This window comes from Delphinapterus leucas, chromosome 17, assembly GCF_059928025.1.
Source record: "Delphinapterus leucas isolate spDelLeu-1000000601 "Yukka" chromosome 17, BTC_Dleu_Yukka2, whole genome shotgun sequence".
Classification (NCBI taxonomy): domain Eukaryota; kingdom Metazoa; phylum Chordata; class Mammalia; order Artiodactyla; family Monodontidae; genus Delphinapterus; species Delphinapterus leucas.
The window spans coordinates 71,600,933-71,620,996 of record NC_143145.1 but is presented as its reverse complement, the minus strand read 5'-3'; the positions used below and the strand labels follow the sequence as shown (position 1 = coordinate 71,620,996).

Below are 20,064 nucleotides of genomic sequence, written 5' to 3'. Positions count from 1 at the left end.
CATAAACCTAAGCAGAAGCTTAAAAAAAAAGTCCCATTTACTTAAAAGATTGTTACAGGGCTTCCCTGGTGGCGCAGTGGTTGAGAGTCCGCCTGCCGATGCAGGGGACACGGGTTCGTGCCCCAGTCCGGGAGGATCCCACATGCCGCGGAGCGGCTGGGCCCGTTAGCCATGGCCGCTGGGCCTGCGCGTCCGGAGCCTGTGCTCCGCAACGGGAGAGGCCACAACAGTGAGGGGCCCGCGTACCGCAAAAAAAAAAAAGATTGTTACATACAACAAAATAACTGCCTACCTTGTATTTTTCTTCCATTATATAAATCAACTGTTTGATCAAATGCACAATTATGAAGACTCACTTTTCAACCTTCTTGCCTGCAGCTATTACAACAAAGAGAAAGGTGTGAAAAAGCAAGAGAAATTAAAGAGCCACCTTCACCCATTCAAGTAAGTAACTGTTTTTGCCACATTTGCTGGGAGTGAAGGACTTTTTGCAGGGCCTTTCTGAAAGGCTGCTGGGACTCCTGTGTTCCAAGTGGTGCTGCTTAAGAAAAGTAGACGCAACTGGGAGGGCATTAGCTCAAGAAGTTGAAAACAAGCACACGTCTTGCCAAGGGACCATGGCAATCGATATTTTTGGAATCCCAGGAGGGAGCATCATTTGAAGTTCTGCTCTAATTGCGTGTGTGCTCTCTGCTGGTGTATCGGCTGGTATCTAGATTGTACTCCATGCACTGCTTTCTGTGGACAGTGATTAGGAGATGTGGACTCGCTGAATTAGGTCTGTGTGTTCTGCAGAGCAGCACGCAATTGTGTTGAATTCTATAAGTTGGAAGAAAAAGACATCTTCTTAAAATAATCGTAAAATGTGCGTGTAAAGGGAATTTAATATTTGAGCCTCAACAAAATTTGAGCCCTTCATGGAAAGATCAAGATAATAAAAAAAAGTTTTTTTTAATTCTTTCCAAGCCTATTTTGTAGGATTTGTCCAGAGAATTTTAGAAACCTAATTCAAGTCATCTAATCCGACCAATCATTGACTTCATGGCTGATAGATACCGGGCCACCAGGAAGTTAAGTCACTTGCCCAAAGGGCATGGCCAACAGGATCTACTGATTCACGTTGACATTTATTTCCATCAATGTTTGCATGTCAATAGGAAGAAAACGTCAATCCTGTTAAGATTCAGTAAAATTCTAAGAGCGTCACTTCATGAGTTTGTCTTCAATATTGCTTACATGTTGTGTTTCGAGGCCCTCTGGAAAAGTAAGGCCATCCATTATTGTGTGTCTGCTATCTTATGCCTAAAAATATGTGTGTGCGATTCATAGCAACGATCCTATTTTTACTTGAGAAAGTGCTTTCTGATCATTAAAAAGTCCCTTATATTGGAACAGAGAAGCCGCTCAAGAAGTAGACAGCAAACTGCAGCTTTTCAAGGAGAACCGCAGGAGGAAGAAAGAGAGGAAGGAGAAGAAACGGCAGCGGAAGGGTGAGGAGTGCAGCCTTCCTGGCCTCACCTGCTTCACGCATGACAACAACCACTGGCAGACGGCGCCGTTCTGGAACTGTGAGTTGCCCCATCTAACTGCCACTTCCTGCCACCGTCCCAACAGCCAGCAGCTCGTGCCCGGTCACTTAGACTAGGAACTCAGCAGCTTGAAACCAGGACTCTAGAAAGATTCTAGATTAAAGCATCATATCATTGTCTATACTGACAACTAGAATCATTGTGCCCAAAGTTACGTTTTTCTTTAGAAATTTTTATTTTGACGTTTTGTTTGAAAATGCCCAGCTCTCCGTGGGTTTTTCTCCTGACGATATTTCACAGAGTACCCAGCCCCTGACCGACTTCCGGCCCAGCAAGACTGCTTTGCCACTAAGGAACTAAATAAATGGATGAACAATTTTGTCCCCAATATATTTCATTTCTGCTTTATTTCAAGTGCATGGAGACTTGCACTTGAAGTCCAGGTCAGTGTTTCTCAAACTGGGATTTGGAGACTCCCAGGAAACCAGAGACCATCCTTGGGGAGACCTAGGGCCTATTTGTGATCATTTTTGTTTCTCTTTCCGTTTTGGTGCATCTTGATTTCAGGGTCTATGTTTGCAGTTATGTTTACATAATGTTTACATACTCGAGGCTGAGTGAACTCTTAAAGGCCTAGCTTTAACTTTGAATGTGGGGATCTGAGGGTCACAGAGCTTGCTGGCGATCTGTTCTCCATCAGGCTCTGGGCCGAGCACGGGAGACACACGATGAGCGAGACACACCTCCTTCTCTGCCCTCAAGACACTTATATTCCAAGAGCGGTAAAGAAAGAAAGTAAATGAAATCAATAAAATAATTACAAGTTGTAATAATGCTGTGAAGGAAACAGTGATCAAAGTTTTTAAAAGGGTCCCTTTTAGAGAGGGTAGGGATAAAGGGCCTTTCTGAAGAGGTGAAATTGAAGCTGAAACCTGAGGCGTGGAGAGAAGGAATCATGTGAACAGGGGTTGGGGGTGCAGCACCCCAGGCAGAGGGAGTAGCAGAAGCTTTCATTGGACCTCTCTTTCCCGTACTTTCTACAAGTCAACCAGTGGACCTCTTCGTCGTACAAAAGATGTTCATGGTGACAGTCCATCTCATGTTCAAGTGTTGTAGAGAGTCTGAAAGATCACAAATTTTGTCATCCTTAAATCCACTGAGCGGCGCTCAAGCCTCCTCCAAACCCATCCACACTGCAGAATCCCCTCTCTTTCCAGGCACCATTTGTGACACGCGACCATCTGACATTCAGAGCAAGCTAAGGCACTGGGTCCCTCTTTTTATTAAGGAACCATTTTTTCCCTCTTTAAAAAAAATTAAAACAACCATAAATAGGAGTTCCGATACTTTCCTTCCCGTTCTCTACTCAGTCACCCTGTTTTGGAGACAGTGCCCCGCAGAGCTAAGGGGACAGCAAACAAAAGAGCCTGAAACTTCACCTTCGCCTTCAGCCTATCATCACCCTCCTAGGTTGCCACTGTTGTTTTGCATCTTCACCTAATCTCACAGCAAATTTGTACAGAGAGGGGGAGAAATGTCATTGTTTTTCACGTCTACACGCACAGTATTTGCAAGAAAGAAAATGTGAACTTCGAAATGTAAAGATAGGGAACGCTGGAATGGCTGGGCTCCTGGGTTTTCTCATTCTTTTCGTTTTGTTTTTCTTTCTTACCGACAGTGGGCTCTTTCTGTGCTTGCACGAGTTCTAACAATAACACCTACTGGTGTTTGCGGACAGTTAATGACACGCATAATTTTCTCTTCTGTGAGTTCGCCACTGGCTTTTTGGAGTATTTTGATATGAATACTGATCCTTATCAGGTAAGTCAATATGTTTTCGTTTTATGAAGCTTATTGAAAATGGAATAAGCAGAACGTGAGCTTAAAGATACTGTCCTGGCCGCTTCATCCACAGCTCACAAATACCGTGCACACGATAGAACGGGGCGTTTTGAATCAGCTACACATGCAGCTGGTGGAACTCAGGAGCTGTCAGGGGTATAAGCAGTGCAACCCAAGACCTAAGGGCCTAGAAGTTGGTAAGGAAAAAAAAATTTTTTTTGTCCCATAGTAAGTTCTTTCTGTTGTCAAGTTTTCTGCCTTTGAAACATGTAGTTGGGGATAGAAGACATAGAAACGTCTAGTTTGGGATCCTTACAGGGGAAACTTGCCAGGCAATTCCAAACATATTTTGTTCTGTAGTTTAGCTCTGGCGCACTAATGAAAAATTTAATACCCCCGAAGATTTGGGGAGTGTTTCATTCCATCTCTCCCAAAGATCCATTCTCTTAGTAAACCTCAATTCCTGATGGAAGCGTCCACTGGAAAACGGGATGAAAGTATTGGGGGTTTATTTGTTATGGATGTCAACAGTCATAAGATATACTCTAGGCCAACCAGGATATCCTATTCTTTTTTAAGAGAATTGGGATGGAAACATACAATGCCCTATTTCTGCTTCTCAGAGTTTGGAACTCCCCCAGTTGGATCCCTGCCCACGACACATTGAATTAGATTTCTTCTGCAAGTATTTCCCATCTGAAACTAGAGATGTTTGAGCACAACGTGGTCTTGAGATCTGAAAGTATAAGAGGGCCTGTATGGAATCAGCCAGATGTTCCCTCCCTGGTCTGCAATGTTAAACTCATTTCTCCTTTGGCTCATGGAGATGCAGTTCTTTTCAGGGTCCGTCCCAGCTCTTTCCTGGTTAATGAGAATACTTATTTTCTCATAATTCCTGTGGAAATGTAAATGTCAGCTGTCCATAGGAGGAAGGAGAAAGAGCTGAGGCTGGCCAAGGGCACAGCATGCCAACCCCAAAAGGGTGAAGAGCTAGACCCAAAGGCAGTGGGGAGCAATTTGCAAAAACCCTCTGTTGGGCAGCTGAGTTTTCTCAGTGCCCTTAAGGGCCTGTGTCTCTGTGGGTCCCCTGCAGAACCAGCAATAAAAGTAAGCAGCTCCCCAAGCCATGAGCCTTGATGGGGGACTCAGCGGGGAGGGGGGCGGGCAGTGGCACATCCTGAAATGATCAGCATCGTCACCTGTCATTTCCACCATTATAGGGTCCTCACGGCATTCAAGCTGTGAACCCCAGAGGAAATTCTAAATCCTGTGGGCGGTCCCATCACAGCTGTCAGTCACCACCCCTCAGTTAAAACCTTATTGGAATTCGTTGCCAGCCAGAAGAGTCCAGCCAGGTCTTTTGGTCACTGACTCCACTCAGCTTAAATCTTTTCAGATATCCTGCTTATCTGTTGACCTTTTCCTCAAATTTTACCCCCAAAAAAGCCCCCTAAGGCCTGGAAATTGAAACAAGTATTAGAGGCACTAGAAATATTACACCCGGATATTTCTGCCCTGAAGAACATAGCACTCCTACTGGTGATGACATAGCAGCTCCACTTAGTGAAACCTGATAGAGTCTCTAAGTGGTGAACGACACGCCAGGCGGACCTCTTGTTACCGTTACGCTTCAAGTAGTCCTGTCCACCTTCTAGACGCTTCCTGAGGGAGATGATTATTGGCCCTTTTTTCCAAGTGTTTTGTCTAAAATAACCAAAAGTTAACTATTCCTGAGACTTACATGGACTTCGGGAAGTACCGTTTTATCGCTTTGAAACGGGCTTTCCTATCTCACCCTCACCCATTTTTCATGCGAAGCCTGATACGTTTTATCTTAAACCTTTTTATTTATAGCTTTCCATCCTCATTTTGAACCTGTCTAATAGAAAAGCTCTGTTGGGCTCCGGCACTGTCTGTATTTCACACGATATATTTCTAGGGTTTAGATGTTGTGCATGGAACATGACACAGTGGGTGGTTTTATGAGTTGTAAAGCTAACATAAATTACTCTTATATTTTCCTATATCAGGAAATAAAGATGGAGGAAGCTATGACCTGCACAGGTATTCACACTTTTTTATTCTCCCTGGCAGCTTCTTTCCCAGTCATTGCATGATTCAGCCACTTTAACTCATTTCTGTTTCTCACCTTGTCGTACAGAGCGTAGCTTGGGGTGCATGCATGTTCTAACAGCTTTCTCCACCGTCTTGTGTCACTGGGGACAGATCTGTCATTTTGCTTTTAAATCAACTCATTGTCACAACAAGATGTCTCTCAGAGCATTCACTCAGTCCCGTGCTTGACTGCTTGTTGGATGGTGCTTTTAAGCACGGAATGATGTGAAGAGGGAGAAAACAGAATGACCTTCGGGAGCCCTGGGGACAAGGGGGGAGGATTATTTTCCTGGTGGTGCTTACACGTTGATTTGGTGGAGAGCCTTCACAGAAATGAGGTAGAGATTTTATGAACTATGAAGTCAAAATCATGAAAGGCGTCACGGGAATTTTAAGAGCACGCTAGAGCCAAAGTTGGGGCAAAGAGAAGGCGTTTCCTCGTTCACAGTCTTTAATTAACTTTGGTGATGAAAGCAGCGGTGATGGGGCTCAGAAGCTTTGCCGGGTGGCGGTGAGAGAATAGGAAGCGTGGGAGTCGGGGTCAGGGTATCTGGAATCAAGTCTCGCAGAAAGGCCCCAGCACAGCCTGGAGACAATAGTGCCTGACACATGAAAGCTTGACGAACGGCCCTCAGCCCAGCCCTCTTATCCCCTCCAGCCCCCCATCCATCACGCTTACCTCCCTGTGCCCCGGGGTCGGGGAGGGGGACCCAGAATGCCTGGCGGCCGTGGCAGCCCTTGCACAGAAACTTCTACTCCAAGCTTAGACTTCAAGCAGGCCTGTCAGAAACATGCCGTGTGGGGCAGGAGGGGTCTGTCCTTACCACTTTACTGAGGGGAAACTGAGGCACGGATGTGTCACTGCTTTAGTTCACGAATCCTCTTGGGAGAAACACTTTCATCAAAGGAACATGGACCTCACTGGTGTCACCCATCTTGACACTGTCTCAAAGAAATAGAATACTATCGCCTGTCCGGGGCACCCTGGTGGCCCCCCTGCCCCTCCTCCAGCCTCCTGAGCTGTGGTCTCAGGTTCCTCCTTTCAGAGGGCAGTTCATTGGTCCCATGAGAAGCTGAATGATGGCGGAGAAGGTGTAAGCAAACAAGACAGAGAAAGCTGGACTTTTGAGGATCCTTGATAACGGTCTCTCTATCTCTTCTTTTTCTCTCCCCTCTTGTCTTTCTCCTTTCCTTTCCTCACTCTGCCTCCACACCCACCCTGCGTACCCCGCACCAGCACACGTAAGACACAGCAGGAAAGCCCCCTCTTACGTGGGTCTCCCCCAGGCTATGGGCTGACGAGGTAACATCTCACACCCCAGGACTGATCTACCTGCTTCCCGGGGGTCCCATTAAGACATTTCTGAAGTGGGGCATTTTCAGTGGACCTCACACTAGATACTGACTTAAGTTATTTTATGATGCGCTCAGTTCTACAGCTTCGGGATTTTCCGTCTGGCCCACTTTTATTTCTGTCATGACAGAGGGAAAAGGGTATTAACGGGTTATTTAAGACACAAGTCTGGTCAGAGATGAGGAAGAGAGTTCTTCTTCACCGAGCCATCCTTGGACAGCTTTGAGATGAAGAATGGCTAACTGCACTCCAGTCATGAGTAAAGGACAGGATCTGGGACTCCCCCTACCCTGATCCCTGTCACCACCATCACTAAACGGGGCCAAATGCATCATTTCTGGGGTCGTTTGGGCAAACCCTTGGTAGCTTTAGTTGTTGAGGGCATGGCGTCCCTTCCCTGGTAATGTGGCCAGTGAAAATGTGTGTGCAGGGTAACCTCGTGTTACCTGTTTTGTTTTTTTTTTTTTCTTCTGAATTCCTTACCAATGGACAAATCTAAGGATCCTTTTTAACTCAGAATGACTGGCGTTTTCAGACTCCACCATTTCATAATCCATGAGGCAAACTACCTTTCAGCTGCCATCCACATCGCAGGCAGGAAATGACGAAACAGGAGGGCATCGACCTGTCAGACCTGGGCTCTCACTGGACACCCAAAGGCAGTGCTTGATGTGCTCCCCCCGTCCACTGCATCCTGTTGGATTGAAAGGCAACAGATGTGGAAAGGCCGAAAAAACTGCCGTCCCAGTTTACCAGCCCACAGCCCTCCCGTGACGGCACCGCTAATGGGTTTTTGGAAGCTTCGATTCTTTACGATTTTTATTTATTTATTTTAGGAAACTAATTAAAATGCATTTTGAATCATGCAATTTGATTACAAAAGCCTTTGAGAAAAATGAGAACAATCACACCTGAAGAATTTGAAATTTGAAAATTCAAGAATATTTTAGAAAATGTACTTTGTACGAGACTGACTACAAAAGAGTTTGTAAACTGCCTTCAGTTTTGTGAATTTTCGAAAATTAATCCTTAGGCTTATTTAGAAGGTCTTTTAAAAGCCAGTCTGTTCCCTGTTCAATTTCCTTTTTTTTTGGCGTGGGAGGTCCATGAGGCAGGGCAGCTGAAACGCTTTGCTTATTCCCACTGGTCACTTTCCCGGTTAGGACAAGCTCAGAGTAGGGACACAGCTCAGTAAAGTGGCCCCCATTCTACTCAGGAAATAATTGCTGGCTTGGGTTGAAAGTAATAAGTTCTGTGTTGCAAAATAGAATCAGATCCACAGGTTGATGGGGCGTTTATTTTTCCCATTGCCTGTGAAAGCAGATACCGCTACCCTTTGATGAGCTGCTGGCGGTCACGGTCACTTCTTGGCAGCCTAAGGCTGGCATGGCTGCTTCCTGCCCCCTTTTGTCCCACACCCTGCAGGCCACGTCGTGCCCACCCTCAGCGACCATGCTTCTGTCCACATTGCTTTTGCTTGTTTGTTTTTTCCAAATGTAAAGTAGACTTTTTCTTTTTATTGAAGTACAGTTGGTTTACAATGCTGTGTTAGTTTCTGGTGTACAGCAAAGTGTTTCAGTTTTATGCATGTATATACATATATTCTTTTTCAGATTCTTTTTCCGTATAGGTTATTACAGAATATTAAGTAGAGTCCCCTGTGCTACACAGTAGGTCCTGTTGATTATCTATTTTATATATAGTAGTGTGTTTCTGTTAATTCCATACTCCTAATTTATCCCTCCCCTCCGTCTTTCCCATTTTGTAACCATAAGTTTGTTTTCTATGTCTGTGAGTCTGTTTCTGTTTTGTAAACAAGTTCATTTGTATCTTTTTTAGATTTCGCATATAAGTGATATCTTATGGTATTTGACTTTCTCTGTCTGACTCACTTCACTTAGTATGATAATCCCCAGGGTCACCCATGTTGCTGCAAATGGCATTATTTCATTCTTTTTTGTGGCTGAGTAGTATTCCGTTGTATATGTACCGTATCTTCTTTATCCATTCCTCTGTCGATGGACATTTAGGTTGCTTCCATGTCTTGGCTATTGTAAATAGTGTTGCTATGAACATGGGCTTGCATGTATTTTTTCAAATTAGAGTTTTCTCCAAATATATGCCCAGGAATGGGATCACTGGGTCCTTTAGTTTTTAAGGAACCGCTTTTGCTTGTTTTGACTAATTTGCCCCTGTGGCCACAGTGCGTTCCTTGTAGACAGTTACGGGTGGCATAGCTGTGTGTTAGAGGCTGCAAAGTACTGTGGTTAGAGCACAGACACTGAAGCCACCCTGCCTTGAGTTCAAATCCCAGCCTCACTAGTCAGAAGCTGAGAACAGAGCCTAACATATAGCAAGCCCCAATGATGATGGGTATTATTAGTCAGGTATAATATGGGGGCCCAAAACATTCACATGAAGAAAGCGGTATGTGAAAGGGGGTAATGAGTGATAAAAGAATGCTACTGTATTTTATAAGGAACACAAAAAGATATTCATCAACACCAACACCATCTCCATCATCACTCATTGGCAGCCCAGAGTTCAGCACACGAATGCATTTTCTGAACCATCCAAACCTCTTGAGATCAGACAGGAAAAACACAGCCTTCACTGCCCTGCTCTGTGTTGTCCTAAGGAAGCTGCCCCCGGGTCTCTTCTCTCAGTCACATCTCAGGGCTCCGTTTTCTTTTCAAGCTGCCTTGCTAGCACTGTTGAACTTTTCTGTTTAAGGCACTATACCAAGAGATGGGTCAAAGCCAGGGTTTGGAGTTCAAGGGGCTGGAGGTGAGGTCGGCTTCCTAAGACGAAGAGGGTTCCTGTGTCAGGGCTGTTAAAGGTGTGGGTCAGGACCAGGAGCCCTGGGTGCTGCTGTGCAGTTTGCACCCTGAAAAGAAGTGTGCCGCGGAGGGACAGGTAGGCACTGAAATCCAGTTTCCATTATCCCCAGTGGATTAAGTCATTTGTTAAATGCTGCTGGTACACAGAGAGCAATTTCAGAATTGCTAAATCACACTACTGCAAAAACAAACCTGCTGTCTGGAGTTCAGTGTATTTTTCAATTGTTTCTCTTTTGATTAACAAAAAACAGTGCTACGTTCAAAGTTATCTGGGCTTGTTCTGTGCCCCGCCCTCTTTGATTATGGTTATGTTATTCATTTGAAATAAAGTAAGGTTTGTTTATTTGTTTGTATTCCATTTTAGGTTTTTTCTATCTTCATCATTATTCATTTGATTTTGGTTTTTAGTATGTAATGCCTTCACCTAGCTCCAAAGTCAAAACTGCAAAAAGCATAATTTATTCAACTGCTCTTTTATGTATTATTCAGTTATTTTCATATTTTACAATTACAAATAGTACTGCAATAAAGGGCCTTGTGCAAGTGTAATTTCATGTTGTTGAGAATATCTTCAGAGTAAATTCCTAGTCATGAATTGGTGGGATTACTGTATCAACAGGTAAATGCATATGTGGATGTATTAAATATTGCCAAATTCTCTTCCATAAGGGTTACATTCCCATCATCAGTGTATGACAGTGTTTGCTTTTGACAGCTGTCAGGCTTTTTAATTTTTTTCCAATCAAATAAGAAAGAAAAAGGGTATGGCAGTATGGTTTTAATTTGTATTGCTCTTATTATGAGCAGAGTTGCACGTATTTTTGAAAGTTCAAAGGACATTTTACATATTTTGTATATTATCTGGTTATGTCTTTGACCATTTTTCTGTCTGATTTCTGAAAGAATTATCAGGAAGACTTTTTTTTTTTATTGAAGTATAGTTGATATACAATATTATGTAAGTTACAGGCATACATTATAGTGATTCACAATTTTTAAAGGTTATACTCCATTTATAGTTATTATAAAGTATTAGCTATTGGGAAGAATTTATATCTTTATGATGCCGAGTCTTCTATCCAAGAGCAAAGGACATCTTTCCATCTGGCTAAGTATACTTATGGGTCTTTCAGGAGCTTTTAAAAGTATTTTCTTAAAGGTTTTGCACATTCTTATTAAGTTTATTTATAAGTACTTTATCTTCTTTGTTACTATTGTAAATAGGGTTTTCCTCCATCCTTAAAACCTCTACTTGATTATTGTTTGTGTATATGAGGGCTATTGGGTTCTGTATATTAACTTTACATCCTGCTACCTTTAAAATTTTTTTTTTTTGAGTTAACTTTGTCATGGATTTTCTTGGATTTTCCAGATACACTACCATACATTTGCAAGTAGAGATAGCTTTGCTTCTTTTCCCACTTGTGTGTCTCTGATTTATCTAATTGGATAAACTAATGCTTTCAGTACAATGTGACCTTGTCCCTGTTCTTAATGAAAAGACTTTCAGGATTTTCCCATGAAGTGAGAAGCATGTTTAGGACTAAGATATTTACATTTTTATCATGTTAGGGAAATAGTCATCAATTCTTTTTTTAGTGTTTTTATCAATAATGAGTGTTGAATTTGTCAAAAGCCTTTTCAGCATCTATGGAGATATGCAGATCATTTTTCTCTTTAGATCTACTAATATGGTATATTGTATTAATAGACTTGCTAAGAATGAACCAACTTTCCATTGCAGTAGGTCATCATGTGTTATTTTCTTAATATAGTATTGAATTCTCTTCACTAATATTTAGGATTTTTGCATCTTAATAAATGATTTCAGTCTGAAATTGTCTTTCTGTTTATGCTAGCATTCTCTTTTTAGGTATTATACTGGTTTCCTATTACTCTTATAACTACCCCAGTGCCTTAAAGCAACACAGATTTATTCTCTGACTTTTCTAGAAGTCAGAAGTCTGAAATGGGTTTTACTGGGCTGAAATGGGTTTTACTGGGCTAAAATCAAGCTATCAGCTGGTCTACGTTCTTTCTGGGGGCTCTAGGGAAGAATCCATTTCCTTGCTTTTTCCAGCTTCTAGAAGCTGCCTGCATTCCTTGTTCATGGCCCTTTCCTCCAGCTTCAAAGCTGAAAATGTAGCGTCTTCAAATCTCAATACCTACCTCTACCCCACCCCCGCCAACATACACATCCCTTTGCTTCCGAGGTCACATTTTCTGACTCTCCTGCCTCCCTTTTTTCTAAAAAAGACCTCTGGGATTACATCGGCCCCACCTGGCTGCTCCAGGATAACCCCGCCCCCCCCACCCCCGCCAATCTCAAAATCCATAACTTAATTTGCATCTGCAAAGTCCATTTTGCCATGTAAGGCAACATACCCAGTTTCCAGGGATTAGGAATGTGGACATCTTTGGGGGGTGAGTCCACTATTCTGCCTACCACAGCTAACAATGTTATACTTGCTTCGTTAAAAAGTTTGAAAGTGTTCTTCGATCTTCTATGCTCTGGAACACATTGTAGAGCATTGAGATTCTCTTTTCCTTGAAGGTTTAGTAAAACTCTCCTGTGAAATCATAGAGACCTGGTGCTTCTTTGTAGTGTAATTCTTACAAGACTGATAGAAATTTCCTATAGTAGTTCTTATAAACTTATATAAAGGTTATAAACCTTTCTTTTCCTTCTTTGGAAATTGTTCTGTGTAAGCTTTCTATCTCTATTGGGTCAATTTCAATAAAATGTATTTTCCTAGACAATTATGTGTTTCATCTAGATTTTCCAATCTGTTCACTTTAATGTCTGCACATAGTTGCTTGCGTTTTAAATTTTGTATATGTCAATGATTATTTCTCCCTTGTCATTTTCTATTTTGTATATTTGAAATTTCTCCCCTTTTTCTTAATTAGGTAAGCTAATGACTATCTGTTTTGATCCTTTTTTTTAAAGAACCAGGATTTTGATTTATTAATTAGATATGTCATTTTTTTCTGTTCTCTACCTCATTAATTTTGGTTTACTCCTGGATCTGATAAACGTGTTAAGTGCTCACCATCAATCCTTTTGCTGAAGTTTCCCCAGTGATTTCTTGGATGAATGAAACTCATCCTCTAGGAGACTCTGCTCAAGATGAACTGATGTGTGCAGTATTCTCTGCACCCTTACATGTTTGAATCTGTTTTTCTGTAGCCTTGATACTTGAAGGAGAGCTTGACTGAATATATGATCCTTGGCTCCTACTTTAATTTCTGATTTAAGGTGACTTTTACATCCTTGGATGCTTGATTGAGAAGGTTCAATTTACTTAGCCTTGTTACGTTGTGGTTGTCTTCACTTTACGGTTTATTTTGGCAGGGGCATTTTCATAAGATGGTAGACTTTTTGTTCTTATTTTCTATTTTCTCTTCTAATAATATTGTTTATATTTAGACTGCTTCTATTAATTTCATGGACTTCAAGTATTTACAAGATGTCTGGTTTAAGAAGATCCTTTTCTGTGTAACCAATTATACTTTCTTTTTACTTTTTTATTTTCTTATTATTGGGGGATGGGATTGTAAGAGGTTGTGTGTCCTCAAATCTCTTTGTTTCTCTCTTTTTCTTGCAGGACCTGAAATTTCCCCCCTTTGGCTTCCTTTTTCCTTTATTGCCAGTTTCCAAAGGCTGTTTCTCTCTTCCTTTGTCTCCTCTTCTCCCTGAAATGATGCCTTTCAAGACTGCCACCTCGATTCATGTGCCCTTCTAGGTCTTTTCCTCATTTGTCAGTACCGCGATTTACCAAGACTCTACAGTGTTTTATACTTCAGGTTAACATTCTTTCCAGCAATGGTTTCAAATCCATTTTTGACTTCATTCTCTCTTTCTTCTTTTCTCTTGTATGCAATCTTCCCAGGGCTGGTGCCCAAAGTGTGACATACAGCTCTACTGGGACTTGGTATTAACTTTTTTCTCACTTACAGGTGATTTGAAGATTCTAGAATTCTCTATCTTCTGGTTATACTAAGGGTGTGGGTTTTGTATAGTTTTACTCACTCTTCCTGCTAATCTGTATTGCTTTGTGGGTAGTTCATTGCATTCTTGGGCGCACCTAGAGAAAAGCTGTTGTTTTCTGCAGAACTATAGTCATATTAGTGATGTAGAAAAATCCGAGAGAGAGAAAGCTGGTGTATTCTTTGCATGCTGTGAAAAACCACTCAATGATTGATTTATGTAAAGGATAGAACTTTTAGGGCAAAAAAGCAATCAAAGAAATAGATCCATTTACTGTGAAGAGTTTAATTGCATTCAAATGTGTTTTTATACTGAGTGTCAGGGAATATAAAATAAAAATATCTTACTAAGCGTTGCCCATTACATTAAATTACTTTGACTTTTTTTTTTTTTTTTTTTGCGGTACGCGGGCCTCCCACCGTTGTGGCCTCTCCCGTTGCGGAGCACAGGCTCCGGACGCGCAGGCCCAGCGGCCATGGCTCACGGGCCCAGCCGCTCCGCGGCATGTGGGATATTCCCGGGCTGGGGCACGAACCCGTGACCCCTGCATCGGCAGGCGGACTCTCAACCACTGCGCCACCAGGGCATTCATCCAGCAGCCCTATATAAGTAGTAAAGATTTTATCACACAACTATTCCCACATGTGGCAGATGAGGGACCAAGACTCAGAGAGACTCATTCACTTGACTTCCTGATTGCACAGGAGACTTGAGTAGAGCCAGGAGTAAAACATAAGCCCCCTGACCGGTAATACCAGTGTATCTCCAGTACCAGCCAAGCCTGGTCATAGAAGTTCTCACTCATTCGATCTTCTTTCCAAATTTCATTATCATTCAGTCACTTTTGTAACCTTTGGCCCCTCCTTGACAACAAATTACTAGGGAAACATACTTTTTAGTGTTTTATTTCAAATTGACTTGTACCGCAAAAACAATGTACGTTATTTAGCCAGTAAGTAGGAAATATTTTCTCCACTGAGGATCCACCTTCATCTCTTTTCACAGAGGACAGTTATGGGACGGATGGGAAGGTTAGTCAGCCCAGTCTCACTGCAGACGTCAACTGGCAAGGCCTGGAGGATCTATACAGTGTGAATGGAAGCATCTACGAGGACAGACCAAACTATAGACTTAGTCTGGTTGACTGGACTAATCACGTGAAGGCTGCAGATAGAGTATTTGCACTGTTGAACAGTCACCATGAGCAAAATAAAGCAAATGAGACTAAAAGTGCTCGAAGTGATGGGTTCCTGGCTATGTCTGCTGAGCTTTCGGCACCAGCAGAGTCAGATGAAGACCCGAGGCATAGGGTTGGGGAAGCACCTCCTTTGACCTTGCCGGCTGACCTTCCCACCCTGCATTCCAACCGACCAACATTCAGCCCTGAGAGTGAACTTGAATGGAATAACGACATGCCCGAAGTTAATCGTTTGAATTCTGAACACTGGAGAAATCATAAAACTGACAAGTGGTTGGAGCATGAAGAGGGCAATCTTCTTGAAACTGATTTCAGCGGCGATGGCACGACGACGGAGCTGGTGCAGCCCGGGCCCAGGCACCAGAAGGGACTTCCCCAGGATGGTCCTCCAAGAGAAGATGCTTCTGAAGTTCGGCTGCATCTTACCGCGCATCCTGATGTTGACTCCATTCATCGGGATCAAAGCGTCCGCCAATAGGAGCAGCCTATTTCCTCCTGCAGCCAAGACAGGATGTCAGACCAGGTGGAGAAGAGTCACAGGAGGCGGGACTTACAGAGCCCGGAAGGCGGTGTCTCCTTTCCAGTCTCCTCCTATTAGATGCCATGTTACCTTACCCTAAACACAGTATTTCTTTTTTTAACTTTTTCTTAGTAAACTAATAAAGGCAATCATGACAACCGACATTCCAAACTCCCCCGGGTCCTCCCCCGGGTACACCCGTGCAGCGGAAGTCAAGTGCGCGTGCGAGCGGTACGCGCCCAGGGACTCTGTCCTTAGTCGCTATTCGTCCAGAGTAGAAAGACGGGTGGATTTGTGGGGTTTTGATTGTTTGGGGGGTACTAAAACAGTATTATCTTTTGAAAGTTGTAGGGACATGAGTATATAAATGTTATCCAACCAAGATGGCTAGAATTGTGCCTTTCTGAGTTTCTGAAACTTGACATCATCGGTGAAATCTCAATCCATTTTCCACGGCCTGCGAAGTGTGGTTTTGATTCATTTTTAACCACTGGAATTTTTCAAGGCCCTCGTTTTTAGCTCAGTGATTTTGCACTTTGAGATCGGAATGCCATGTCTATTTGGTTAGTCTTATTTTTTTTCCAGACTTGTCAGTCTCACTGCTTGCTCTCAGTGTGACAAAGGAAAATGGACCCCCAAGGGTGACACACAGTATGGATCACATATTGTTCAACATACGCTTTTGCCAGAAAATAATGCATGTGTTTTACCTCTACTTGCTAAAACTGATTAACAGAAAGGCATGGCTAAGGATGTTGGCAGTAAAAATAAATAAACAAAACAAAGATTGCCTGCTTACTCTGTGCCTAGCCTCAAAGTGTTCACCATATGCTTAAAATTGCTAAATTTTTATTATTTTCTTAACAGCATAAAAGGACTGAAGACTTTTTTTTCATCTTTGTTTTGTTTTCTTGACTTGGCTAATAAGCTTAAGTGTTAAGAAAATATATCTAGTTATGAATTTATATAAGGAACTCTTTCAGTAAAACAAACTCATGAATGTTTCATAATTTAAATGCACCGTATGTGTTGTGTGATTATTTTTAAGGCCTTCACTAGGTTCTGATTTTTTAAAAGCATAATTCAAAACTGCTTTTGAAATTCTGTGTTCTTGAAAATATTCTTGTCATGTATTAGATGTTTAAATACCAGCAAAACGATTATTACCTCATTGAAAGTTACCAGTATCCTAGCCAGCTTCCCAAGAAGTTTTTTTTTAGCTTAACAGTAATTTTTGTTTTATTTTTAGATGATTCAAACGCATAGGTAAATTATGTTTCCTTTACGTGTTTAAGGTGAACTCTTTTAAAGCAATTTAATATGTTATAGTTGAATCTTTTGATAACTTTAAGTCTTTATCATAGACTCTGTACATATGTTAAAATTAACTAGCTCTTTATCAGATGTGTGTGTCACCGGCTGAATGACAGATGAAACATATTTATGGTCATGAATGATGTGCTTTGTAAAAAGGTTTCAAGTTATTAGGAAGCATACTGTGTTTTTTAATCTTGTGTAATATTCTGTGATACTTTTATAGAACAATTCTGGCTTCAGGAAAGTCTAGAAGCACTATTTCTTGAAATAAAAGGTGTTTAAACTTTACCTGTTTCAGCAAAATGAACTTAACCAAGTTTTTTTTTTGCGTTACACAGGCCTCTCACTGTTGTGGCCTCTCCCATTGCGGGGCACAGGCTCCGGACGCGCAGGTTCAGCGGCCATGGCTCACGGGCCTAGCCGCTCCGCGGCATGTGGGATCTTCCCGGACCGGGGCACGAACCCGTGTCCCCTGCATCAGCAGGCGGACTCTCAACCACTGTGCCACCAGGGAAGCCCCTAACCAAGTTTTTTGGTATACTCATTCCTTGCAAGTAAACTGGAGTCCTGATCTCAATGTACCAATACATGATTAAACATTAGCCTTACTTGTAAAATTGATCCAAAGTCAGTGTGTTATAGAACACTCTCAGATTAATGATTTCCACATGGATTTGCCTCACTGCTGTCCGGTGGGATGTGGCAGAGGCAACCTGAGGGCCGCTTCCCGGGCAGGCATCTGGGCAGCTGCACTGGGCCAGCGCTGGGTTAATTTCTCTACTGTTGCCGTCTTGAAATACTCAATCGTTTTTGAACAAGGGGCCCCATGTTTCCATTTTTCACTGAACCTGCAAATCATGTAGCCGGTCCTGGGCAGCAAAAATGTAGTTTTTCAAAAGCAAGAGGACAGGACCCCCGGCCCCCTCCGAAGGAAGTTTGGGTTCTTTGGAGACCATGAATTTGGGTGGAGACCTCGCCACCTTCCAAAACCTCAAGTGTTCTGATTGACAAATTCCATGCACTTCCTTCTGCTCCAGATCTCCTGAGGAGCTTTGTCCCCTTCAGATAGAGACGCTAACAGTCTGTGAAATGGCCAGAGCTCAGAAGGTTAATAATAAAGGAAAAAAGCAAAGGACTTTGGGATCACCAGTTCCATCCTTGGATAATTAAGGAAACCATCTGTATTAGTTTGGTAGGGCTGCCATAACAGAATACCACAGACTGGGTGGCTTAAACAACAGAAATTTATTTTCTCACAGTTATGGAGACCGGAAGTCCAAGGCCAAGCTCTCAGCAGGTTTGGTTTCTCGAGAGGCCTCTCTCCTTGGCCGGCAGAGAGCCACTTTCTCCTGTGTCCTCACATGGCCTTTTTCTCTGTGCATACCCATCTCGGGGGTCTCTTCTGATAAAAACACTAGTCATATAGGTCGGATCAGGGCTCTACCCTTAGGACCTCGTTTAACTTTACCTCTTTAAAGGTCCTCTCTCCAGATGTAGTCACACAGGGGATTAGGGCTTCAATATATGAATTTTGAGGGGACACAGTTCAGTCCAAAACACCACAGTTTCATCGAGAGAAGAATCCCAGATAATAGTGTTGTCCGAAGACACATCACTGTGCCTCCCTCCTTGTTCCTTTCCTATAAAATGTGAAATGCTGCCAAATGCTGCTATCCTGGAGGGAATTCCATTGTAGTTCAATAACTATTCCTGGAGTAGCTACTCTGTGTAAAGGGTACGAGAGAGACTATTTCAGATCTCGAAGGGCCCTTAGAGATTGGCTGGCCACTGGGTCGCATTTGATCCCCGAGGAAGCTGATGCTCAGAAGGGCTGAGCTGATTCCCATCTGTGCATTCCCCACAGATTTAGAAGAGAAAGAGATTTAGCAGAGGTGAGGGCCAGTCCTCTCCACTTTCTCCATTCCAAGACCCATGGACGCACGTGTGCACGCACACACACACACACACACACACACACACCAAATTAGTGAAAAGAGAGGCCACAGTGGGACCGCATTTGGTAACGAATAGTGGAAAGAACAACGGACATGAAATTAGACAAGACTAACTTCACTGCACACTCTAGTTTTTCCTATCTGTGTGAGCTTGGAAAAGTTACATAACCTCTCAAACACAGCTTCTTTGACTATAAAATAAGAGGTTTGAATCAAGGATGGCAAATGCATAGCATATGTGCTGCTTTTCCCAAAATGTGCCCAGGGAAGACAGTGCTAATTCTTCGGGACAGTTCTCCATTAAGCCAGAGCATTTGTATCCTTAGAATCCTCAATGCAGCCAGCTACTATCAACACTGCTGAACTGGCGTTGGCACGCAAGACAAAACCTATTTGCCATATGCAAATGAGATCATCTCTGAGGCTCCTCCCAGCCTTCTTTTTTAAAAAAAAAATCCTGGAAATTCCCTGGCAGTCCAGTGGTTAGGACTCAATGCTTTCACTGCTGTGGCTCAGATTCAATCCCTGGTTGGGGAACTAAGATACCACCACCAAAAAAAAAAATTCTTGTGATGGTAGCATCTGCAGGGAATTTTGGTTAAGAGAGAAGGAATGAATACTTCACACTTTCACACTCCCACCCCAAGCCAGACATACCTACACATGTTGACCTTCTAAAAAAGATTTTTAAATGCTTCTTTTTTAGGATTTGCTTTAGAGCTGATTTGATCTCAGATATAAGAAGGTCCTCAATTCCCCTAAATTAGTCCAGTTCTGCTTGAGATTTTCAAAATTTATTTTAATAGAAAAGAAAGATTTTTGATGGATAATTTAAATACCTAAGGAAGTTAATACCTCAGTATGGTCCACCACCCTGGTTCATTAAGGCCTCATGACTTCCTTTTTTCTTGTTTTTAATCAACTCAAATGAAAAATTTATTTTTTCATAGAATAAAAAAATTATTTTTTTACAAAAATAAAAAATTATTTTTAAAATTTTTTGTAAATGTTACAAAGTTAACACACACGATTGAATTTTCTAATCTTCAAATCCTCCGGTATTTTATCATCTTCACGAAAGTGGCTTTCAGTGTTCCTTTCCCTTATATTAACAACAGCGACCTGTTCTGGCAGGAATTCTTCTTTGGGTTTGTGCCCTCCCTTGAAGGGGCAGGGTGGGTAATGTTAGAAAAAGCCTCTTCCCTGACTTTCCTCCTCTCCCCCTCCCTGCTTCCCTGTTTCCCCTCCCCTCCCTACTTCTTCGCCACTTTTCTTTCTGTTTAACCCCATGCCTCCCTCCCTCACTCCTTCCCTCCTTTATACCCTAGTGTTTATTAGGCCTCTGTGACTTCCTATAGAGGCTGCAGCAAAAGGTGTAAGAGCTGCCTAAGCCCCTTTCCCAC

At 42.5% G+C, this 20,064-nt stretch overlaps 2 protein-coding genes across 2 annotated transcripts in view; both read left to right on the top strand.

Annotated features, from left to right (window-relative positions):
* The window catches only part of LOC111185593 (extracellular sulfatase Sulf-1), a 115,432-nt gene extending 111,846 nt beyond the window's left edge, over positions 1–3,586 (top strand). The window contains exons 16-18 of the mRNA XM_089899051.1: positions 379–444; positions 1,396–1,568; positions 3,445–3,586. Of these exons, the coding sequence (XP_089755177.1) occupies positions 379–444; positions 1,396–1,568; positions 3,445–3,533 (328 nt within the window). The 3' untranslated portion in view covers positions 3,534–3,586. The remainder of the gene's footprint in view (positions 1–378; positions 445–1,395; positions 1,569–3,444) is intronic.
* An 8,499-nt stretch (positions 3,587–12,085) lies between these two features.
* On the top strand, positions 12,086–17,235 carry LOC149747051 (uncharacterized). The gene is given in 2 exon segments (XM_089898596.1): positions 12,086–12,104; positions 14,632–17,235. Coding segments are annotated over 2 exon segments (855 nt in total). The 3' UTR covers positions 15,468–17,235.
* Positions 17,236–20,064: the final 2,829 nt, after the last annotated feature.